General features: G+C 43.1%; 1 protein-coding gene and 1 long non-coding RNA gene across 2 annotated transcripts; one reads left to right on the top strand and one right to left on the bottom strand.

Annotated features, from left to right (window-relative positions):
* On the top strand, window positions 1-9864 carry LOC144329156 (uncharacterized). The gene is made up of 3 exons (XR_013394579.1): window positions 1-264; window positions 1369-1519; window positions 9726-9864. It is a non-coding gene; the product is annotated as an uncharacterized LOC144329156 (long non-coding RNA).
* Window positions 9865-10641: 777 nt separating this feature from the next.
* Window positions 10642-20344, bottom strand: CRHBP (corticotropin releasing hormone binding protein). Its single transcript, XM_028749167.2, has 7 exons — window positions 20152-20344; window positions 19899-19992; window positions 17112-17269; window positions 14657-14867; window positions 13402-13550; window positions 12534-12651; window positions 10642-11373 (listed from the first exon to the last, which is right to left on the bottom strand). The coding sequence occupies exons 1-7, from the start codon at window positions 20227-20229 to the stop codon at window positions 11216-11218; spliced, it is 966 nt and encodes a 321-aa protein (XP_028605000.2). The 5' UTR covers window positions 20230-20344; the 3' UTR covers window positions 10642-11215.
* Window positions 20345-23744: the final 3400 nt, after the last annotated feature.

Here is a 23744-nt window from a genome sequence, read left to right as displayed (position 1 = left end):
AAGCCTAGTGAAAGAGGAAATGAGAATGGTTTTTTTCCTTTTATTACCTGCAGATGTGGCTATGGATGCTTAATGGTATGGCAACTTGAGAAAAGAGCAGAGGCCGAAGGACACAGATCTATGCAACCACTTTAAAATGATGGCATTAAAAGACTGAGATACAGAGAGTGACTTTGAGCAAGACCTCACCATGCAGGAAGAACCTGCGCAGGTTACTCTTTCTGTACCTCCACGTAACACACAAAACTGCTCTCAGCTGTAAAGGTTTGTATAAAGATAATAGATTTATTTCATTCATCCTCATGAAGATCCACCATGGCATAGACCATTGTTATTCCTAGTATTGACACCAGAGAACTGAAGAGTGGTCCCAGTTACCTATTCAGAAAAAGCACATAGCACAGCTCTTTCCAGATGCTGGTAGTGGATTACTCAGATGTTAGGCTTCAGGGAATCGGCTTCCAATCCTCCCCCATGGCAGTAGATAAGCAGAACAAAGGAAAAGGAGTCTTCTTACCAGTTAGAAACTTTAATCACAACAAGAGAACAAAGAACACATCTCCTAGAATGGTGGTGCTCCCAATTAAGGATCCCACCCTCTTCTGTCCCTATACATCTACGTCACTTCTACGTCTTATATTAATCTGAGCGTGTAACCTCTGTGCTTCTGTTCTGCCACTGTCCGAACTCTCTGTGACTTTGGAGAAGGGTGGGTGTGTGAATGTTGTCCAGAGACTATGAAGCTGTTAACCCTCTTTCTTCTAGTGTTTTTTCTCCTAGCTGTTCCCCATCCAGTATTTCCCAGCTTCTGCCTTCTGAACTATGTCCCTCTGCAAACCACTGTTCCAAATCTATACTGTCTTCCTGCTCTTGGGGAGATTCAGGATCTGGATCAGGAGCAGGGGGAGGCTCCCACCATTCCTCCTCAGTGCAGTCCTTCTCAGCATGGTCCCTGACATCAGAGGACAGAAGAATTCTAGCTGCCCTTCCTGCTCCCTGGCCAAATACGCAAATGGTTTTTTTTTTATGTGGGGAGGCATTCACATATGATTCCAACTGCATACTGAAGTTTGTAGAATGAGCAGATCAAATCCAGCCTAACCCATGGCACTCCATAAAAGTGATTATAGAACAATAAGTTTTTTAAACAAACAAACAAACAAACAAACAAACAAACAAACAAACAAACAAACAGTTATATCACTGGGACAAAAGGTTGTATCCTTATATAGTGGCAACTCACTAAAACACACACACCCTATAATCAATCTGCATCCCCTGATAAATTAGCTTTTTGCAGAAAGGGCCTCAAGCTGTAATTGATGATAAAAATATTCGTGGTGTGTTCCTTTCTTCTATTATTCCCAGATATGGCATGAGTCAAGTCAGCATGGTGACTCATACTTCAACAAGCTGATGAGGACCTTGCAAAACTCCCAACCTAAGAAACACCGTATGGCCAGCACCTCATTTTATGGGACCTACATTCTGAGCAAGAATCAGAGAATAACTCCATCAGGTTAGCAAATGAGGGGGATGCTTTTGGCCTAGGGGCAGCCAGCGGATGATGCCAACCATAAACTTGACTTTTCCAGGACATATTAGCACTTTTATAAGGTTGAATATGGAGGTGGTATATTTAATGTTGGATAGGTATTCCTCATGCATGCTCACATTTTGCAGCATCCACACAACACTGCTGGCATCAAAATCACAGCCTGTACTTTTTCTCAATTTAATATGGATTTTCCCTTTGCAGCGTAAATACGATAAGTTAAATGAATAAACTTGTTGTCAACAACCTGTTTGTGGTATCTTAACACCACATTTGCAACATCAAGCTCATGTCTAGAAATGCCGTTATGCAGAATCAGACCATTTGCAATCCACCTCTATTGGAGATGTTGAAACAAACCAAACCAAAACTGAATTTTGGTGTTTTGCTCTATCTCTGAACTTCACTTCTCTACCCCACTGTACGCATGCAGGTATAATCTCTTAATAAATGCCACAGGTGTAACTGCGTTACCAAGAAATGAACTACATATATGATGATAAGTCTCCTAAATCTATACTAACTCTCGATGTTTACAATAGCTAGCACATGTTTCTCCAGCAGGAGCATGCATTCATAAAGGTAAAAGGTAAAGGACCCTTGAATGGTTAAGTTCAGTCAAAGACAACTATGGGGTGCAGTGCTCATCTCGTTTTTCAGGCTGAGGGACCTGGCGTTTGTCGACAGACAGCTTTCCAAGTCATGTGGCCAGTATGACTAAACCACTTCTGGTGCAATAGGACACTATGATGAGTGCCAGAGCACACGGAAACACCATATACCTCTCCGCCGGAGCGGTACCTATTTACTTGCACTTGTATGCTTTTGAACTTCTAGGTTGGCAGATTCATCAAGATGTGCACCCTGCAGGTTGAGTAGTAAATGGTTAATTTTTAATGCACATTCTATGAATAACCTTACTGCTTATCTAATGAAAGTATGTCATAAGTACACAATAGTATAAAAATGCAGAGTGTCATTCACTGTCATGTCTATTTCCAAAGTGTTTCTTTATCACTGAATGATTCAGGCATTATAATTCTACAGCAATCACCTATATATATTTTCCCTTGTGGTAAAGTTGTCTGAAACAACTGTTATCTGCCTGGGCACTTGTGTACAATGTTCATCTTCCATGCATCTTCATCTTTCAATTTTTCCCCATCAGCACTATATTCTGGGCCCCGCCTGCTAGTCTTGATCCCATTGTTTTCAGCCATGGTTTGGCTTAGTGTGTGACCTGGACCCAGACTCACGGTTTGTCTCCCACCAAGCAAAACACAGCACAAACTGTAAGAGCTCATGCTTTGTCTGGAGGAGTCAAAACACTAGCCTGTGTTAGGATTATATGCCAAGCCATAGTTTGGCTTAGTGTTACTTGTGAACCTGCTCTCTGTTTCTTTTTGGAATATTGTCTGTGTCTTGTTGATGGTCCAGTTACTCTTCAGTTTAACACTATAATGCAGAGATCCTAGATACCATGTTGGGCTGAACCTGAAAACTAGGTCACACCCACACCGTTGATTTAAAGCACTCTTATGCCACTTTAATGGTCATGGAGAAACTTGGGAACTGTAGATATGTAGGGGTGGTGACCTCACAGACATGTAGGTCTCAACACCTTAACTAACTACAGTTCCCAAGATTCTCTGTGAATTTTAAAAGGGTATAAGAATACTTTAAACTTACATATTTCCCCTTCCCTTCCTCCTCGGCTAGCACCACCTTTTGTCCCTGATGTTTATATAGCTAATACCACATATGCCACCTCTCACATTTTGTTTTTAATGCTACAGTCTCGTTTGCTATGCTGGAACACATAAAACACGCTCTCTTTCAAACTAGGAACACACATAACCACCTCTGTGTCTAAACCAGGGCTAAACTATTGGTCTACAACACCCATCATCTCTGACTATTGGTCATGCTGGCTGGGACTGATGGGAGATGGTCTAGCAAATGAAGTTTGCTCCCTTGGCTGTAGATCAGGGCTGGCTAACATGTGGGTCATGAGATGTTGTGGATTCCAGTGCCCATCAGCCCCAGCAACCATGGCCAATGATTAGGAATGATGGGAGTTGTAGTCCAGAAACATCTGGAGAGCCAAAGTTTAACCATCCATGCTGTAAATGTACCCATATTTAAATACTGAATGTGGAAGTGACTGGGTAGATATTTTTAGTTGCCTTTCTTACTGGATATGGCAAGGCTGACGTACTATGTACAGGTGGAGTTGAGAGCAGCTGAAGAAATCCTGGGCGTTATGAAAAGGTATGGACACAAACAGTTTACTTTTAGTGTGTGACAATGATAAGCAGGAAATAGAGATTTATGTTATGAAGACACTATTTGCATATGAGGGGGCTGAGCGGGTTGCGTCATGCAACTTCGGTGGGAGTTAAATGCTGCCATTGTGGGAAAGCTACAATTTCCACCCCTTCAGACATTTAACCCAAGCCAATTTGGGTTACCAAAGACTTTCCCAGTTTCTGAAGGAGTAGTTAAGTTTCCAGCTTTACTGGGGCTAAGGCTGCATACACACCAAATTTAAGGCTCAAGACTCCCCACAAAGAGGAGTCTTTGTAAATGGTTCACTTTTGGTTCTTGCAGTAAACAAGGTTGAAAACATGTTATTTATAGGCAGTGGATGTTAGACCTTGAACAGTTCCATCAAATTATGTTGCTGTTTTAATAGCAGTAGGAAATCTCTTGGAGAACAGAGCAATTCCTAATAGAGCAAGGTGAGAACTCCCAGATGATTCCTACAGAATCTTGTTGAGTGCTTGTTGCAGCAAGTGATGTCCTCGACCAAACAGGAGCCAGAGCTGCAGCTACAGGGGCGGGGGAGAAGAGCCAGGTTTTTGCCCCAGGTGAAGCCTCCAGAGGGGCACCATTGAGGCTCCCAGCCTGTGTGTGTATGTATGCAAATGCACATGGGGGGGGGTACCAAATTGGGTTTTTGACCCAGGTGAAATAAAGCCTAGTTTCACCTCTGAGGAGAGCACAGCATTTTGCAGATTTGAACCCACGAAGGGGTCATCATTCTCATTGCAAAGGACTGGAAATGCAGGGTGTGTGTGTAAGATTTACTGCTCAATTCTATGTGTATATACTCAGAAGGGTGCATGAGTTTGAAGCACATATAGGGACTAAAGGACTGATAGGAATTCAAAATGTAATTGCAGGGATGACTAGCTAGCATGCCAGTGGTCAAGGATGGGATTTGCAGTCCAAAAACATGGGGGGGGGGGAGGCCACAAGTCACCTGTCCCTGTTGTCCTCAGACCTATTCTTCATCTTTATATAATTTGTTAATTGCCTTTCATTTCATCTTCAAGGCAATTTACAATAATAAAGACATCTAAAGGTCAGTTTAAAGATATATACACTCAAGTCAGAGACCTATATATATTTTCTCACAGCTGGAAAAGTCCGAGACAAAAATGCCTACAATTGTTCCCTGAAAATAGCACACCCTGCAAGCGTCCTACAAAAAATGGGGCATCCCATTTTTTCCTCTGAGAGCACAGTGGCCATTTGTGTCTCTTCAATCTCAAGAGATTTCGAACTGTGTTCTCACCCCCAAAAAGCGCTTTTCTCAGGGCTGCAATCTCAGGCGGTGCCCCAAAATGTGAGTTTTTGTGTGCTGTGAGCACAGCCCCCCCCCAAGTGTGTCTTTTGGGCTCCGTCATCTTGCTTGGGTCACCTGACTTGCGCAGGAGCACTGACAGGAAAACATGCATGAAATAGTGACTGCCTATTGTAACTCAACAGGGATGCTAGCTGTTCCACAAAACAGGGGTAGCCACACTGACAGGCCTGCTCCATATTGCTGTGGAGAAGGCTCCTGATATTTTATCAGCTTCAAGGAGAGAATACATGTTATCCGGGCTTAGAATTATCTGGGACAACTATATAATTGGGGTAAGGGGAGAGTTTTTAACCTCTTCTATAGAGGTATGTATGGGACGCGGGTGGCGCTGTGGGTTAAAGCCTCAGCGCCTAGGACTTGCCGATCGAAAGGTCGGCGGTTCGAATCCCCGCGGCGGGGTGCGCTCCCGCTGCTCGGTCCCAGCGCCTGCCAACCTAGCAGTTCGAAAGCACCCACAGGTGCAAGTAGATAAATAGGGACCGCTTACCAGCGGGAAGGTAAACGGCGTTTCCGTGTGCTGCGCTGGCTCGCCAGATGCAGCTTGTCACGCTGGCCACGTGACCCGGAAGTGTCTGCGGACAGCGCTGGCTGGTAGAGTGAGATGAGCGCACAACCCTAGAGTCTGTCAAGACTGGCCCGTACGGGCAGGGGTACCTTTACCTTTACTATAGAATCCCAGCTTGCACTGCTTATGATGCTTATCTGAAAATAATTGTATGCTGGAACAAGGCATTCCCAGGACCCAATTAAGACTGTGCCACTTGGGAATGGCTGCACTGTCATGGCAACGATATTTTAAAAGACCTTCCCACTGGAGGCCTGTACCACTAATGTATCTCCAGTCCACAAGTTGCAACTTGTTGAGTTGCTGGGCTGGTTCAGTATCAGAAAAGTGAGGCAGCATTGTGTATTTTTCATGCTTTGGAAAACAGAAATATAATAACAACCAGACTCCTGTGATCTAAGTTTGTTGAGAATATTCCCACAGTCATAAATGGTGGAAAAATAAATAAAAGGAAAATATTATCTGGCAGTGGAAGGAAAAACTTAACAGTTCCTGGTCTGTGCACCACGGAATAATTAAGAGAGTAACTACAGTGGTACCACGGGTTAAGTGCTTAATTCGTTCCGGAGGTCTGTTCTTATCCTGAAGCAAAGTTCTTAACCTGAAGCACTATTTCTGGGTTAGCGGAGTCTGTAACCTGAAGCGTATGTAACCTGAAGTGTGTGTAACCCAAGGTACCACTGTGATGCTAGCAGTTATGGCTGCCATAAAACATGTCCCTAATCTCAATTTAGATGTAATTTAACTGTCTCATCTACTGATACCTTATTCCACAAAGATGCTATTGCTATTTTCCTCTCTTTTGGGGCCTGCTTTGTTCCAGAATTTAGTCTTTTCAACTATGTGTAGGCCAAATGTGGTGGAAGCAAACAGAAATACATTTAGCAGTATAAAACAGGAGTAATTTCCTATCTGTGTTGTTCTTGAGTTTGATTCAGCAGAGAAACCTTATGTTTCTCCGTGGAATTCTGGAAAGAGCCTTGTTAATAAAAGTAATTTAATTAAAGAAGAACTGATTTAGATTGAAGGCAAAGAGACAAATCAACATTGCACATTCAAGTTAGATGCCTCTTTTAAACAAAGACTCGGCAATAATGCACTTATCAGTTCTGAGAGCAACTATTGACATCAGTGACCACCGGAAGAGTCATTGTTCCTGTAGGCATTGGGGAGCACTTTCCAATTAAAAAAGTAAATCTCATAAGGAGACTTGGGAATGGGCTTCATTGAAAAAGAAGTCAATGAAGCTACTAGAGATTTGACAACAATAGCTACAGTGATTTGTAATCATGAAGGGTGGAAGATAACATATAATTTGCCTTGGTAAAAATAGAAGGATGAGTGGAATTCACGCAGATCTTCTCTTATCTTCTACGCAGTGTCCTTTCTCAACTTCCTTCTCAATGGAAAAACAAAACAAAAACCCATAGCAGTCTCAACTCCCACAAGTAAGACTGCAGTTTAAGATTAGTCAGTATTGCCATGGGAAAACTTCTTTCTCAAAGGTATTTTCTCCTTAGTTGTAAAACCTTTTTTTTATTTTAAAAAAAACACCAACCAAGCTTCTAAGATGAGGAGTGCCATTTAGGACCCAAATTCTAGATGCATTTGCTTATAGACCACAGTGTGAATGGTTCAGATCCACAGTGGTTTTGCACACACACATCCTGCCATCCCATTCTGGAGAATTCCCTGTGGCTTTTCAAGGGGATGGGGAAATGGGGGTAGTGAATTGCAGGAGGCAATAAAACCCCAAAGTACAAGTGGATAATAGCTTGTTTTCTCTTTCCTGGATGCAGGACAAAGGGGTTTTCTTCAATAATATAAATGCCTTCTTGGACAAAAATGCTGCTCAGGCAACTCCCGATTCACCATCAGTGGCTAGCATTATATTAAATTACTCAATATTGTTTTTTAAAAAGAGAGAAAGGAAGGGAGTTTGGTGGGGATCTGAAGTGGCACCATGCCTTTTGTCATACTGTAAATGTCAATTTAGTTTGAAATAGCGGCAGATAATGAAAGCTGTTCATTTTTTAGTGACTCACGTGTAATATACTGCATATCCTTTTATAGGAAATGATGTGCGAACAAAATCCATAGCTTCTATGATTAGTAGTTGCTGATCTTCAGAGATAAGTAGCCAAGACAAAGTGGGAAAGGGGGGGAAAGTGCGTCATTTTCTCAGCAAGAAAATCTCCTCAGATAGCAGAAGGATGAGGCTGTAAATAAAAATGATTGTAATGAATCATTTCATTGAAGTACACTCTAACTTATATTGAAAGGAGAGCCCAGAGGGCATAAGAGCTTGTAGCTGAAGGGGAAAAACACATGGGGGGTGGAGGAGATGGGGAAAGTAAGGTGGACCTTTCTATTGTGGTCTTTGACAAAGGATGAGGAATATTTTAGGACTCATTCTATTTTCTCAACTGTAAAATATTCTAACTGGTTTTAATACTCTATTTTAAAATTGTACCCTGCCCTGGGGCCTCACGGTGAAGGGCAGGTAAGAAATCTAAATAATAATTGCAATAATAATATTTTATCTAAACAAGCCTAGACAGAAGTAGAGATAGAAACCTGGAAGGCATTAATTAGGATTATCTCAAACTTTACCTCAGCTTCGTGTGTAGTTTCTTTTAACCATATGCCTTGTTTACTGCCTCTGATAATGAAAGGCTGGTTCAAATGACCTTGTGATGTCTTTTCTTTGGCAGTCATCTCTTGTTAGCACACTGTGTGAAATCTATTCTTGTAGGTAAAGGTAAAGGGACCCCTGACCATTAGGTCCAGTCGTGACCGACTCTGGGGTTGCAGCGCTCATCTCGCTTTATTGGCCGAGGGAGCCAGCGTACAGCTTCCGGGTCATGTGGCCAGCATGACTAAGCCGCTTCTGGTGAACCACAGCAATGCACGGAAACATTGTTTACCTTCCCGCCAGAGCAGTACCTATTTATCTACTTGCACTTTGGCATGCTTTCGAACTGCTAGGTTGGCAGGAGCAGGGACCAAGCAACGGGATCTCACTCCGTCGTGGGGATTTGAACCGCCGACCTTCTGATCGGCAAGTCCTAGGCTCTGCGGTTTAACCCACAGCGCCACCCGCGTCCCTTCATTCTTGTAGAGGGCTTCACAAATCTGGCTTCCACATCACTCCTGCTCGGCAGCACTCAGAAACAGGGATTGTTAGACACCAAAGTCAATGTGTAGTGGTGGGGAAATAGTTTTTAGTCTCCATGGCAGATGTACCATCCCAGTTAGTTCAGCAATCTCAGCCTTTGATTATGAAGTTTTTGTTAGACTTGAGTCTCTCCAGCCCACATGCTCCATCATCCAACCCCCCCCCCCCAACTCAACTTGAAGACACTTGCTGCCTCTGCTCCTGACCACCATGTACTCAAAGGAATGCGAGAATAGGTTCTACACAAGATCAGGGTTCCTTACTGTAAATACAGACTCTGTAGCCACACATAAAGTGCTATGTGCCTGTTTTTTTCATGCTCCACCCAATATATGGAGCCAGTGGTGTAGTGGAACAGGAATACAGGTGAGTATAGCTCTGGTACTTGTTTCATAGCAGGAGTGATGGAGTCATAAGATGAAGCAGGATTTTCCAGTGTTGCAAGTTAGGGAGAATTAGATGACAGGTCTGGACTGGCACACAACCTCTTTGTTAGGAAGGCTAGGCTCAGGCAAGATCACCCCGTGAACTCCATAACTAATCAGAGATGTGAACCCAGGTCCACACAGCCAAAGTCTAACATGTCAAGTGCTACACCACTCCTTGCCAATTCACTATTGACTATCAACTGATCATGAATGGGTATTATGTTATATACTGCCTGCTTTGTAGAGCAGGGTTGGGGAACCTTGTGCCAAGGTGCCAAATGTGGCCTTTCTGGCCTCATTATACAATCCTTAGAACCTTCCCTGGTCCTTTCTTCTTCCTTCCCCAGGCAACTCCCCTCAATGGTCTTACTCTGCATCCTCCTTCAGTGCTTTCGGTTGGCTGGAATGTGTCCTTGCCTGGATAGAGAATAAAGAGGTGGGCATGTACATGAAGAAAGCTCTGTCTTTTCCATGGCTGGAATGTAAACTATTGTAAGTGATGCATTGATTGCTCCTCCCACTTTTGCCTCTGGCCACACCCACCACAGCCAGAAGTTTCCTCAGAAGGGGATGTGGCCCTTGGGCCACAAAACATTCTCTGCTTCTGCTTTAGCGTGCATATAAATCAACACAGCTGCCATGGCTATGGACTCTCCTTGAAGGAGTGGCTGTGGGAGCTGACAGGATGAGTTCCCCTACATCAAAACTACCACTGCACCATTGCATTGTATTGTATGGTGGACAGGGGCAAACCCTTTCTTCCATTCCACCAAATACACAGTTCCCTATGCCTATGATCCTGTTCCCATTCATACAATTTAATGTGTGAAATGGAGTGTGAAAAGGTTAGAGAAGCTCCTGTAATCTTTTCTGCACTTGTGACTCTGTTAAAAGTTGCAATACGTGCATATTTTGTGAACTAAGGTTAGTATATGGGGATACTAACAATGAAAAGCAAGGTTACCTTGCTGCCATGGGCGTAGCCAGGATTTTTGTTAGGGGGGCAGGACTTTTGTTAGGGGGGGAAGAATCAACGTGATTGGTCAGTTAGTAAAGTATTTTTATTGTTTTACTTGATCTGGGGAGGGGGGTAGCTGCCCCTCCCTGCCTCCCCAACTATGCCCATGCTTGCTGCATTGCCTACAGGGCATTCCAACAGCTGGATCAATATTGAGGGACAAACATACCTGCCTATAAATATGTCTCTGCTCATGGATGCTTATGGCCACTTATCTAATATCACAGAATTAAAAACAACTCAAATTAGATTTTGCCAATACTGTGAATATATTTATTCATGTCTGGACCAGTAGAAGAAAAACCATTTTTCATGCTATAAATTTTATTAAAAACAACTAATTATACATTTGTATCAATAAATTAACAAACAATTGAATTGGCACGCACTAATACAGAACGTTCACTTACAAAATTGAAGTGTAATTTCTCTTTATGCATCTTTTTATACTTGTGACTGATGCAAAAGAGGGGAAATTGCTAAGTGAACTCTGGAGTGCCCTCAGCGTTACATGTGCACTTAAAACAATTACAAAAGTATTTGAAATAATACTTCCATTGGAAACAATTGGGGTGTGTGCTTGTCTTTTGCTCTGAATCAATGGATGTGTACACATGCTTTCAGAATCCAGATGGATCCATGTGTATTAGATAATACTAAATACACTTAAGGGAGAAAAGCTAGGATCAATACTGTTCTGATAATGGAAAAAAATGATTTAGTAAGAAAAGATAAATGTCTGAACCCTAGAAAGGTTACATAAAGTTAGCTGCTTAAAATTAACATTACATTTCAATCACGAGTGACTTGTCTTGTTTCTCAAATATTTGAAAGACAAAACTCTTCAAGGCTGTTCTCCTTTCTGTTTTCCAGTTCATGTTGCTCCAGCTGATGATACTCAAATGTTACACGATTGATATGTTTGCCACTGGAGACCATTCGCAGCACAGTGTTGTCACAGCCTATCTTCATTTGGGCTAGTCAAAAGATAAAGAACACTTTGTTATTGTTTGGAATAACAGACAATGCACGACCATGTCAGTTGGAGCTGTCCAAAATATAAGGAAAGCACTATGTTTGTGAAGGTTGCATTAGTCTATATCTAAAGCCTATTTCTATGTAATAAAAAAGGAAGAATGTCACTGCACAGCTCCCACTGAAGGATTTGTAGAATTTTAGATTTGAATGAAGTCAGGGTAGGGTGAGGGACCAAAAGTTGCACAACAGCAGTGGTCATGGCATGGAAAAAAGAAGGGAGGAACACAGAGAGGAATAGTGGTGGTTTAAAATGTAACAACAGAAGTTTAAGTAAAGGAGGGGTGAAAGAAACTGAGAGGGAAATGGAAGTTTTAAACAACAGAGGTTTGAGTTAATTGCATTCATTAAAGTATTATGAACTATTTGAGGGCTCAACATTCATTATCCCTCTCACATGAGGCAGTTAGGAATGGAAGTGTGAGTATAGCAAAAAGGATGAAACACTGAAAGGGGGACAGTGTCAGTTTCTAAAATTGGTAGAGGTTTGAGTAATGCAGAAATGGAGAGATACTGAGAGGGGGAAAGTGGCCATTTTAAACAATGACAGAAATTTGAATAAGGCAGTGATGGGGAAAGTACTGATTTTAAACAATTGTAGAGGTTTTAGTAGAGTGGGTAGGGAAGTGAGAAGGGAGTTTTGAAAGACTCTGTGATGTTAGCTTTTTATGTTATATCCATCTTTGTTACTTCATCCTGTTAAAACTGTTTGTTTTGTTTTGTTTTTTAAAAAGCTCAGTGTCATCAAGTACAGCACTGGCATAGTGAAACTTACCTCAACTTGGTGCCTCCAGATATTTTGGAATACAAATCTCATCAGCCTCAACCAACACAATCATGCTGACTGAGGCTGATGGGCGTTAGTGTCTGAAATGCCTGAAGGGCACCAGGTTGAGGAAAGTTGGCACATTCTCTTGCTCCTTAGCTAAGCACCATATACGATGGACCCAACAGATAGCAGTGTCAGTGCAGTTATTCCAGCAGTGCAGGTAAATAGCAGCAAAATATTTAGGACTTGAGCGTAAAGCAATCAGATTTCACAACTCTTTCTGTATCATTCTTTAGAAACATTTGAACAGGTGACATTAAAGCAAGAACTCACCTGGGCCATGGAAGGAGTGGCACAGATCAGCTAAAGGGAACATCTTAGAGGGATCTAATCCATTTCCTCCCAAGAGCTCCAAAAAATCTCCTACTCCTCCACAGCCTATGGTGGGTTTCTGTAAAAAGAGATGCAGAATTAAGTGCAATAGTATTGACCAAATATATTTTACTCTGAATTTTATCAAAGTGCAGAAGGTTTCAATAAATATTTTTATTTTTAAATGGTAAGCCTCCATACAGAAGCTTGTGCTACTTAGAGTGCCCATTGCCTGGGATATATGCTGCATAGGCCAGGAAAATTATCCACTGGTAGCCATTGGTGTGCAGTGATGCCATGCATGGTGGCAGTTATTGCTGAAGAATCATAGCACTGCAGCAGAGTTTATGGATCTCAGCAGAGTTTATAGATCTCACCATGTAAGAAGAAACTGATCCTCACCCTCAGTCAAAGGTATTGTGTATCATGACCGTTGATAAGTAAGTTAGTTAGTTGAATTCATTAATCAATTTCCACAACAGAATGTCCCAAAATGTATTTACAAGATACAGTGAAACAATTAATTTTTTAAAATCAAAATACAGCTAAAGTAAAAACAAATAAATGCTCAAGTTGGTAAGTCCATTGTCAGCATGATTCTACTAGGAGAGCTCTCAATATGCAAAAAGCCCCCTTTTATATAGAAGATATTTTGCCCGTTTGCATTGCACTCTGCAAGGATGTAACTCCAGAATAAGTACAGATTTATGTTTACATAATGGGTTATTTAAAAGAAATACTGGTATGGCCTGTATAAAGGATTTACAGCATAACCTGATGATCCATATAAAATTTCCATTGATGGCTTAGTACAAAACCGTCAACTCACCTTTAAGCGGAGGCCATTCAAGTGCCCCAGCATAAGATCAGATATTTTTATCACCACTGGGTAGATTATGGAAAAGCTGCAGTTCCTGCGCTGATGAGGAATGACCATGGTAAACCTTCCAGCAGGGGTCTGAGAGATGACATTGCAAGCTTTAGTATAGGGGAAAGATACAGAGTTACTTGATCACAATATGTTCAATGCAGACTTTTTACCTGATGCCTCAGGACTAAACTAAATGAATGTTTCAGCATAAAAAGAGCCTGCTGGATCAAGTCACTGACCCATCTAGTGCAGTATCCTGTTCTTACAGAGGCCCACAAATAGGACCTGAGCACATGAGCACTCTCCCCTTTTGCAGTTTCCAGAAACTCGTATTCTGGGAGGAAATTGACAGCCGTATCCTCCATGAATTTGTCTATTCTTTTAAAGTCATCCAAGTTGGTGGTCATAATTTCCTCCTGTGGAAGTGATTTCCATAGTTTAACTATCTGCTGAGTGAATAAGTACTTTGGTTTAGCTGTCCTCAATCTTCCAACATTAATCTTCATTGGATGCGCATAAGATCTAGCATTGAGAGGGAGCCAAAACTTTTCTCTATCTGCCTTCTCTATGGCATGTTTCCTCTGACTCTTTTTTTTTCTACACTAAAATGCTGCAGCCTTTCCTCATTCCTCCCCTTGATCATTTTGGTTTCCCTTTCTGGAGCCTTTTCTAACTCTACAATATCCTTTCTGAGGCAACGTAACCAGAATTGTACACTGTATTCCAAATGCAACCACACCATAGATTTGTAGTATAGCATTAAGACGGTGGCAGTTTTATTTTCAATTCCTTTCCTAATTGTCCCTAGCATGGAACTCCTCAGATGCTTGCAAAATGATTTGTGTGTCCTCGTTAAGTAGCACAAGAGCTAGTGTGAATTGGTATATTGCTCCTGAAACTGGTGTGTTTAATTAACTCAATCTACAATAGACCATTCTAAGTTATTTCAGACAAATGCTTGGCACCTGACACTAAACATTTGCAATGTCCTGATTGCCTGAAAGGCCACAATAATGGTCCTGCATCATCATCTTCATCATGATATTATGAGACAGCACTCAAGACTCATATACTACCCAGTGAACTTGTTTTTTTGGCAGAACAAATCTTTTGACTGGACCACAGGATATTTTATTACAGCATTGCTCATATCCTTTCATATGAGATCACTGGCATTCTTTTTACTCAGATGACAACATGAAACAATGCTTACGGAAAAGGTTGGGCATTTTCTTTATTGTTACTGTGAATCCATTTCCCGGGTCATGAATCCCAAAGAAGATCATTGCCACATTCTGTGACGACCTGATGGTGGTCCTGACGCTGTTGCCTTCACAAAAATCTATGTATCTTTCGGAGGTGGGGAGAGGATGGTCCAAGGAACTGGGAAACTTCTCACCTTTCAATATCCAGCCATCAAACACCTAGAGGGATGCAGCAACGAAAAGGACAATTAGTGTTTACTTTCTCACTACAATTCCCAGAAGCACAAGCCAGCACCTGAGTGGCACCTGTGTAGCAGTTTTCCCTCAAAGCACAACCACAACCCCATAAATATGAAGTTTTTTATGCTGATCTGCTTTGCAGAGGCACAGACCACAGCGCTCAGAGCTAGATATCCTGGAGAAGCCCTGCAGAAATGCAATGACTACTGCTCAGGAATAAATGGTTCGAGAGTAGAAGCTTAAGATCCCATTCCTATTTTGCAGATCTAGGAGGAATGTTAACACTTGGGTGGGAATGAACCACTTAACAGGCCTTGCCTATGTAGTTCTGAGTTATGGGAGATCTTTTCTCCCATGTGTGTTTTTTAATTAAATAGGAGCAATGGGCCCCCGATTTGGATTGGGAACACAGTGATAATCCTTTTGGTTATAGAACAGTCCAGTGATATTTTTATTTTGAGTCTTGGGACCACTTCCCCCCTTCCTAACCCTTATCTGAAATGTTGACTTGGCATTAACATCAATCATAAGTCATCACTTTATACCGCAGTGCTTAATTACTCTGACATTCCCTGCAGTTTTCCACTTCAAATATTTTAATAATTGTGCTTAATTAGAGGGGACACATTTCTGAAGCCTGGCATTTAAACTTGGAGCAATCTGAGTGATCAATATGCAGTGTCAAATGAGTGACAGTATTAGTATGTCAGGCTCCTTTTCAGCTGTTGCTCTCTTATTCCTCTCACTTTGAAGTTTGTGCCAGCTGTAAAGAAACAGATGCTGGTCCCTCCTATCTTTCCCAAACATTTTCTGCAAAGCTTATATTGCCATCTATGGCCTGATCCAGAGATTCTGGCGCACAGCATAAGTTATGCACATATTTCCATGCTGTCTGAATTCATGCTTGCTGCTCTCGGCTCTGATCACGCTATGTCCTTAAGATGTACAGAGAACTGTGCAAGATACTCCATATTTCAGATCTAAGAAAATTAAAATGCTTGTATGCTCTGTTGAGGAAGGCAAACAAGTGCATTGACAGAACCGATTGCTAATTGTGTTTACTTAGCAATCACTTTAGATGCTCCACATAAGGCCTTTCCATGCGATCATCGTTAAGTGCAAATAAATGCACAGTTATTATTTATTTGTTGCATGGTGTCTAGACATTATCCTTCAAGGCCATGCTTTGCTTGTAGTGACAACATTTCCCAGCAGTGGATGTGCTTCATTTTCTAATTGGGAAAATGTAATTCTTCCTCGCAAGTAGTGCCTTCTTTGCTATTGAAATTGCTAAGTGGTACCATAACTGTCACAGGCACCCTAATGGGCATTGCTGCTGATGTGAGTGGTAATGAGATACACGTCCCTGTCCTTCTATTAGGTGGCTCTTTACAGAAAGACCTTTTAAAGTAAGGATGGGGAACCTGTAGTCCTCTAGCTGTTGTTGGACACCAGCTCCATCAGCCTCAGCCAGAGTGGCCAAAAGTCAAGAATAATGGCCAAAGAACATCCAGAGGCTGCAGGTTCATCACCCTTGTTTTCCTTTATTTCCAGTGCTTCTTGTCAATGAAGCATAATTGGCAAAAACATGCTAGGTTTGGAGCAAAACTCTGACAATGTTCTGCCAAGACTCTACCTCTCTGCTCTTGACCATTTTCACCACTGAATAGAATTTACTATGTGCTGCTTCTTAGCCCCACTAGCAGCTATGAAGGAAACCAGGGGCGGCCAATTCTCTTTTGCTGCCTGAGGATAAATGGGAAGGTGGCACCCCCACTGCTGTCCCTCCTGCTCTCTTGCAGATACCTTGCTTACTGAGGTCATGTGGCAGCTTCCGGCAAGATCTCTTGTGACCACTGTGGTACCAGGAGATGGGTGGTGTGCCCACAGGGGCACTGCTAAGTGGGTTTCCACTGCCTGAGGCAGATGCTTCCGTCTGCTTTATGGGTGGGCTGGCCCTGAAGCAAACATTAGCCCTGCAGCTAAGAGCAGACCTGCAGAGAAGGGATTCTGGTATGGGGAGTTCTTCCACTTGCCATGTGTGTGATTAACCATGTCCTGGGAAAAATTTGAGAATGGATTGGAAGGGCAAACTTTATTCTGACCCTGTTTGTGTATCCACTGCCAAATCCTCCAAAAGGGGTGACAGTTTTCTCTCTTCCGCCCTGCTGCACACATTCTGGACAGCCCTGCTAAGACCATCAGGCACTGCAAACCTCCTACCTTCAGGAAATCTCCTGCTTGACAGTCAATGTTGACAAAATCAAAGTCTATTGTGAGGAGCTCGGTTGGGTCCGCGATGAAGAAAGTAGCACAGTGCAGCTGGGGCTGCTGCGCCGTGAAGCTGAATTGTCCTTCTATGCTCAGCATGTCAATGCATCCTGGAGATGGGGAGAATAAAGGCAACCGAGTGATTCCTTTCTGTCTCACAGCTGATTCTCATTCTATATTTTGTTTTCAAACAGAGATACCAGAATGAAAAGTAAAAAAGCCTTTCATCAAGGGTGTTCCTGATGAGTGATGTATTGTGGGATCAGCAATTCTCAGCAACACAAGCTGCTTGCAGGGTCTGCACAAAATACTAAAACATCTCCCCCCTCCCAATTTAATCAAGATTGCCCCCTTTCACGGAAAACCCAATTACCAAATAAAACCTGTTTCCAATGACCTGTTTGTGATGTTAAGCTCCCCTCTAAAACACCTTTTGTGGCCCTGCTAGGTATTACCTGACTCCTATTTATGCATTCAGACCTTGCTAAGCTTCACTGGGCTTATGGTAGCTCAATCTAAAGATGATGCTTTCTCATATTTCCATTTTGGTTTCCTTAACGGACAACTCTAATAAGTATTTTTCAAGTCATCAGTTTAAGCTGATCTTCATGGAATCAAGACAACCACGGCTTTAACAAATTGCCAGCTTGTTCCTCTTAGGCAACCAGAAATTCCATGCTGGCCAGTGAGCGAGCTGGTGGAGGATGGATGGAATTCTTGACAACCACTGCCATATGGGCAAATAGTCTGACCATGTATAAGGCATCATCCTCAGTTTTTAAATTAATCCAATAAAGATAACAGTTACTATGCTTATTTTGTAAACCTAAAAACTTTACAATGAATGGCCGTAAACTGTCTCTCTTTTATTTCATTGCCTTTTGACCTCATTATTTACAATTTCTCCTCTAAGTATGTGGATATGTGGTTACATTTGTGTGTGTGGAAGAGAGAGAAAGAGTGTGAGAGATCACACACACACACACACACACACACACACACACACACACTGCTTCTGAAGATAACACTCCATGCATCTTCTGAAGGGAGCTCTTACGTACAATCTGCCTTTCATTCTGTATCCATCTATTCCCAATGAGCACATCTCAATTCTCTGTCCCAGAGATGCTCTCTGCAGAACACCATCAGGAGAAGAACATTGTCAAGCCTTTCCCCCACATCCTGGCATTCATTGCCTACTATTTCCTCCCCACTCTGCTCAGGGTAGAGCACTGTTTTCTGAAGTGGCAGCCACAATAATCCTTGCTTAAAAGAATAGTGTACAGTTTTTCCTCCCAAAGGGAATCCATACCTCCTGTTTCCCCAGCTAGGGGTTAATAAACTTGGAAGTGCAAGGGCTCAGCAGTGTAACATAGCAATGAAGGGTGTTTTTCTCTCAATACAAAAGAATCAAAATTAGAACTGACATACTGGGAATTAGTGGTAAGGGGATTCCAAAAGCATTACTTTTAAGACGAGAGGGGCCTCATTATCTCTCTCCGTACTACTTCCCTTAACCAACTTCTGTTCCCTCTTCCCTCTCAAAGGTCACCACAGCCCTCTGTACTCATATTTCAACAACACTTTTTCTTCCTCCCCCTCTCCCTCAGTTTTCTTTCCTGCCTCACTTCCTCTAGGTCATCATCTCCCAGTTGTCAAAACTCCATCACATTCATTTGTAGAAACACTGGGGAGATGCTGAAGCTGGAAGTAAGCCTCACATTCTGGAAGTCAGCCCCATGAACTAGAAGTCCTGGCTCCTTACTTCTAGGGGGGAAAAGGATGCTTGACTGTCCTTATTTGTTAGAATCCGAAATTCATGGAGTGATCAGATGCAAAACAGAACAATATTTTTCAGAGTTGAACGGAAGAAGGGATTTCTGCAAACTTCTCCTGTCAAACTGTTTTCTTCTATGTAGCTATGCAACTATCTCTGTACTATTAAAGATAAACAGGAGGAAGCCTGTTTAAAGAAACAGGAGGAAGCTTGGTTTATGTTGCAGATCACCCTAGAAAGGCACTTTCTTTTTTCTTGCCAACACTGTGCTTTGGCACTCAAGAAAAGGGCTCCATAGCTAATTTCCCATTATGTATATGTATTTAGCACCTCATTCATTCCTTCCCTTTGTAACCTTTAAGCCCACCCTTCCTCCCCATCTTCCAATTTTATAACTTAGTTTACAGTGAAATCTTAACCACGCCTATTTGGAAGTAAGTCCTATTGAATTCAGGTAATTGGCGCCAGGACTGCAGACTTAGACTGAAGGAGAGTGACTGGCTCAAGGTCACCCAAAGAGCTTCATGGTGGAGCGGCATTTGAACACGGGACTCTCCCATCCTCCTAGCTTTCCACTCTAGTCTACACGTACATAATGGGGAATTAGCTAAGGAGCCCTTTTTGAGAATGCCAAAGAATGGCCTTGGTAAGAATAAAAATGAAAGTGCTTCTGAACATGTGCAGAGTGCCTTTCTGGGGGGAGCTAGTTGCGGTTCCTCCTGTCCTGTGTCTTTAATAGCTAAAGAGTTTGACAAGATGCAGAAATCTCATCTCCTGTTCAACTCCCTGGAGGGTCACAGGTCTCCTCACCTTTGCTCTAGCCACTAGACTGCACTGCCGAGCGCATTCCCCTGGCCGCCACCCACTCCTCTCCCCGGGATTTCCGGCTTCCAACCCTTCCCCAGCCCAGCCCGGAGTCCCACCCATGAAGTGGGCTCCCCTTCCAGAAGGAAGCGACTCACGCAGCGCCCGGCGGTAGAACTGCCCCTCGGAGAGCTCCCTCTTCAGCTCCGCCTTGAGCAGCAGAAAGGGCTCCTCGGCGCCCGCGTCCCTCACCTGGAGACACAAAGGCAAAAAGGACAACAGCGGCGTCAGCAGCAGCAGCGCGCCCAGCTCCCGAAGGAGAGACACACTCTCTCTTCCACATCCTAAGAGCTTTCAGGCTGGGGATCTCTAAGAGGGGAAGGGGCGTCCGAGCGCCTGGGCATTGCTCACCTCGAAGTACCGGCTCTCTCCCACCCGGAGGGCTGCCAGGAAGACCAGGAGGAGGGGACCCTGGAGCCGGAGAGCCATGCTGCTGTTCCCACGCTGGTCCTCGCTGAAGTTTGCTCTCGTGCCTCTGCTGATAGGAGGAAGCAGCAGCAGCAGCAGCAGCGTCTATGGGGCTCCTTCCCTCTCCCCCCTTTTCTTTTTATAGAGCACTTGGGAAGGGGAGGCATCCTGTCCCCTGTCTGATAGGGTAACCCATGGTAACGGGATTCCTGACAGGGCGACAAAGTGCGTGGCGATGACGAGGTGGGTCCAAATTGACAGCTGCGCGCCTCCTCGTGCCCACTCCCTGCTTGCAAAGCCCCAGCGAGATGTGCTGTCTCTCCCTCGCTGTTTGCCCACTTCCAGATTTTGGGATAATTTAGCATTTCCACATCTAAACTGAATGCAAACGGCATACATCATAGAACCATAGATTTGGAAGGGACCCCGAGGACCGTCTAGTCCAACCCCCTGCAGCCTACAATCAATATATATCAAGATTTGCAGCTCTGCTTCACCTCTGATAGGAGAGCTGTCAGGCATTTAAGAATGCTTGCAAGGTACATTCCCTTACCTGACAGCCTTTCCTCCTTATCATCCCAGATGTGCAAGGGGGAGCTGTCTTCTCAGTGGTGGGGGGAAGAAAGCAGTTGTCACATGCTCAGAGGCACTATGCTCTTCAGTAACCACCACATGCCCCAAGGCTAAGTTTACTGCAAGCTGAAGTCAGGCTCAGGGGCCAAGCCTTGGTCTAAATCAAGCCCTGGTTTTCCCAAATGAAGGAGGTACAAATAGACCTCTTTCTCTTTCCTCATCTCAAACATAGCTGGATACACACTATACTTTTTAAAGCGCATTCAAAGCACATTCCCCCCCCCTCATGCACCCCTCACAGAGTTAGAATTCCCAGCAATCCTAAATGAATCCCAGTGACCAGCTGGCCTTGCTACACCATCAAATCCTGAGAAGGACACAGAGTCACCATTTCTTCTAGCCAGGGTGGGTGGGAAGCATCTCTCATCCTTGGGGCTGCATTCGCTTGTGGACAACATTATAGAACCTATAGCACTAAGGCAAACTCTGTGAAAATAAACTCTGCCACTGTTTGTTATGTTATTACTGTGTGGCTGCACTTAACTTTACCTCACCTCAACCCAGGGTGCAGTATATATCCAAGAAGGCTGGCTACAGAGCTGTCATGGCCGGTCCTCTGAAATAAATAGAAAGCACTCCAGTTGCAAATCTGTGATGGGGTCACCAACCTGATAGTTAATCCAGCCAACCTTTGCACAGGATTTAAATTTGTACCCCTTCACAAATACCATCTAGTTGCATCTTTTAAAGCAATATCATTTCAGAGATGTTCTAATTCCAGCTCGACTCATCTGTGGATACATTGTCAATCATTCTGATACTGCCTGAAGATTCTGGGTGTCAGAACTTTTGCCCCTTTATGCTGGAAAACCAAGGCAGGGTTGTAAATAACCCAAGAGGAGTTGCTTACTGCTTAGAGGGGTGTGATAAAACATTATGATGCACTGGTCATTGCAAGTAAGGCACACTGGAGTTGCTTTCAGTAGACAGATGGACTACCTTAGATACCCACCTAAGATATCAAAGGGGACTTGGCAGGGTATGGATGGGATCCAGAGGCTAAGTGAAATAAACTGTGTGATGGAGCATGTGATGTCAGAGAGGTGTGACCTTCATTTGCAACTGTGACCAGCCTTTTAATAGCACCATCTGCTTAGCTATAGTAACAACACCACTTTTATGAGTTGAGAGTTGTATGTGCAGTTTCATATGATACAGATGAGGAAGATATTGAAACAAGGGAGTCCTTATGGCTTAGAGCTATTATCCACTGAATATGAAAGAACATTGGAAAATTAAATTAGGACACATAGCTGATGAATTTGCTGAACAAAAGAAATGCAAAGTGATGCTTAAATTTATGAGAAGAAATATTACTATGATACGCTTATCTACTAGTTTGCAGATGGTAACATTTTTTTTATGATTAACTGTAATGAAGAGTTGTGCTGAGCAGCTGAAGACGAGCTTCCATTGTGCTAGCTGTGTTCTGTTTGTTTCAGTTGGAGGAAAGGGATCCATACTGAAAACCTGCTACAAAGCCTATTTTTCTCTTTCTTCCGTTTCCTCTGTTCCTGGACTCGATCCTCATTATTTTTTTGCAATGGTTGATTGAATGATGTCCACATGACTAAATTGACTAAATGAAACCCATTTTAATTGATGGACAGTGTAATTCTATTCAAGTCTATCCAGAATTAAACCCTGCTGATTTCAGTGGGCACTAGCCACAAAGTTCACATCCGATCTCCACTGGTTGCCAGCTGCTGGAAATTCAGGGCGGGAGAATGCTGTTGTGCTCAGGTCTTGCTTTCAGGTTTCCCACAGGAATCTAGCTGGCCACAGTGAGAACAGGATGCCGGACTAAATGGGCCATTGGCCTGATCCATCAGGTTCTTTTTATGTTCTTACCTGCTCTCCCCTGAAAGTATGCACAGGTTTGTAGCCAGAGTCCATTTTTGTGCTGTTTCCTTCTGTGCTGGTCCAGCAGAACCACACTTCCCAGTGTAAGTTATCCACCAAGGGAATGAAAGCTGTCTCCATCCAATAACCAGGCTTGAAACCAGCTTGAAATGGAGCTAGGTAACCAAGAAACCCCTGGAGCTGAGATGCCACCACATGCGTGGGATATTGGAGACTGGCTGACAATTATCCAGTATGGTGGGATTCAGGAAGGGCTTTTTTTGAGGAGGAAGGGCCGTCCTCCTTTAGGCATGCTGGAACATTGCCTTGTTGCAAGGAGGCACTGGCTACTCCCTCCACTCAAGCTAGTCCCCCACTGGTCTTTTTAATGAGCCAGGAAGGGCAAGGATCTAACACACATAGTAGGAAAGTCTGACAAGCTGGCATTTGGGATCTAGTCTGGTCATCAGAAATCCTGCAGGAAGGGAAATCTGATGAAATGGGGTTCTAGCTGCTGTGCCGGCAGAACTTATTTACTTTTGTTTCTTAAGAGCTGCACCACAGAATTTCCAGTTTTATCTCCCAAGGCTCTGTCCAAATACTTCAGCAAAAAGATCCCTTAAGCTTCCCACAAACACAAATGGAAACAGAAACAACATTGTAACAGGAAACTATCACCCTTCATACCAGCCATATCCTTAGGCAAATGGATACGGTTTCACACGGCATTCATTAAAATGATTTTTGTTAGCACCTGCTGGGAATCTTATTTGTTAGTATATAATCTAATGAAAACACATTAAGAGACTAACATTGCTTCAGGGAACATTAAATAATGTAGTTTTCTGCTTCATGTTATTGGGGCCTCATCTGCACTAGGAAATCACACATTCATAACTCACTGCCCAATTAGCCAAAAATATAGTTTTATACTGGAGATATAAAAACACCATTGTAGTTCATTGCACACTTCCTGCCTGGCTTCCACACAGGTGGCAGAAAGTTCAGAGCAGCTTTTAAATGGTTGGTTTCCTTTCCTATGTATTTATTGTACCTTTTCT

This window comes from Podarcis muralis, chromosome 11, assembly GCF_964188315.1.
Source record: "Podarcis muralis chromosome 11, rPodMur119.hap1.1, whole genome shotgun sequence".
Taxonomy (NCBI): domain Eukaryota; kingdom Metazoa; phylum Chordata; class Lepidosauria; order Squamata; family Lacertidae; genus Podarcis; species Podarcis muralis.
This window is presented reverse-complemented; position numbering and strand designations above follow the sequence as displayed.

Coding starts and splice junctions, on each gene's coding strand:
- CRHBP (XM_028749167.2), bottom strand. CDS start 20,229: ATGGCTCTCCGGCTCCAGGGTCCCCTCCTCCTGGTCTTCCTGGCAGCC. Junction 12,652..13,401: donor TGAATGGCCTCCGCTTAAAG/GTGAGTTGACGG, acceptor CTCTTTTTACAG/AAACCCACCATAGGCTGTGG. Junction 11,374..12,533: donor CCACTCCTTCCATGGCCCAG/GTGAGTTCTTGC, acceptor TCTTTTGACTAG/CCCAAATGAAGATAGGCTGT.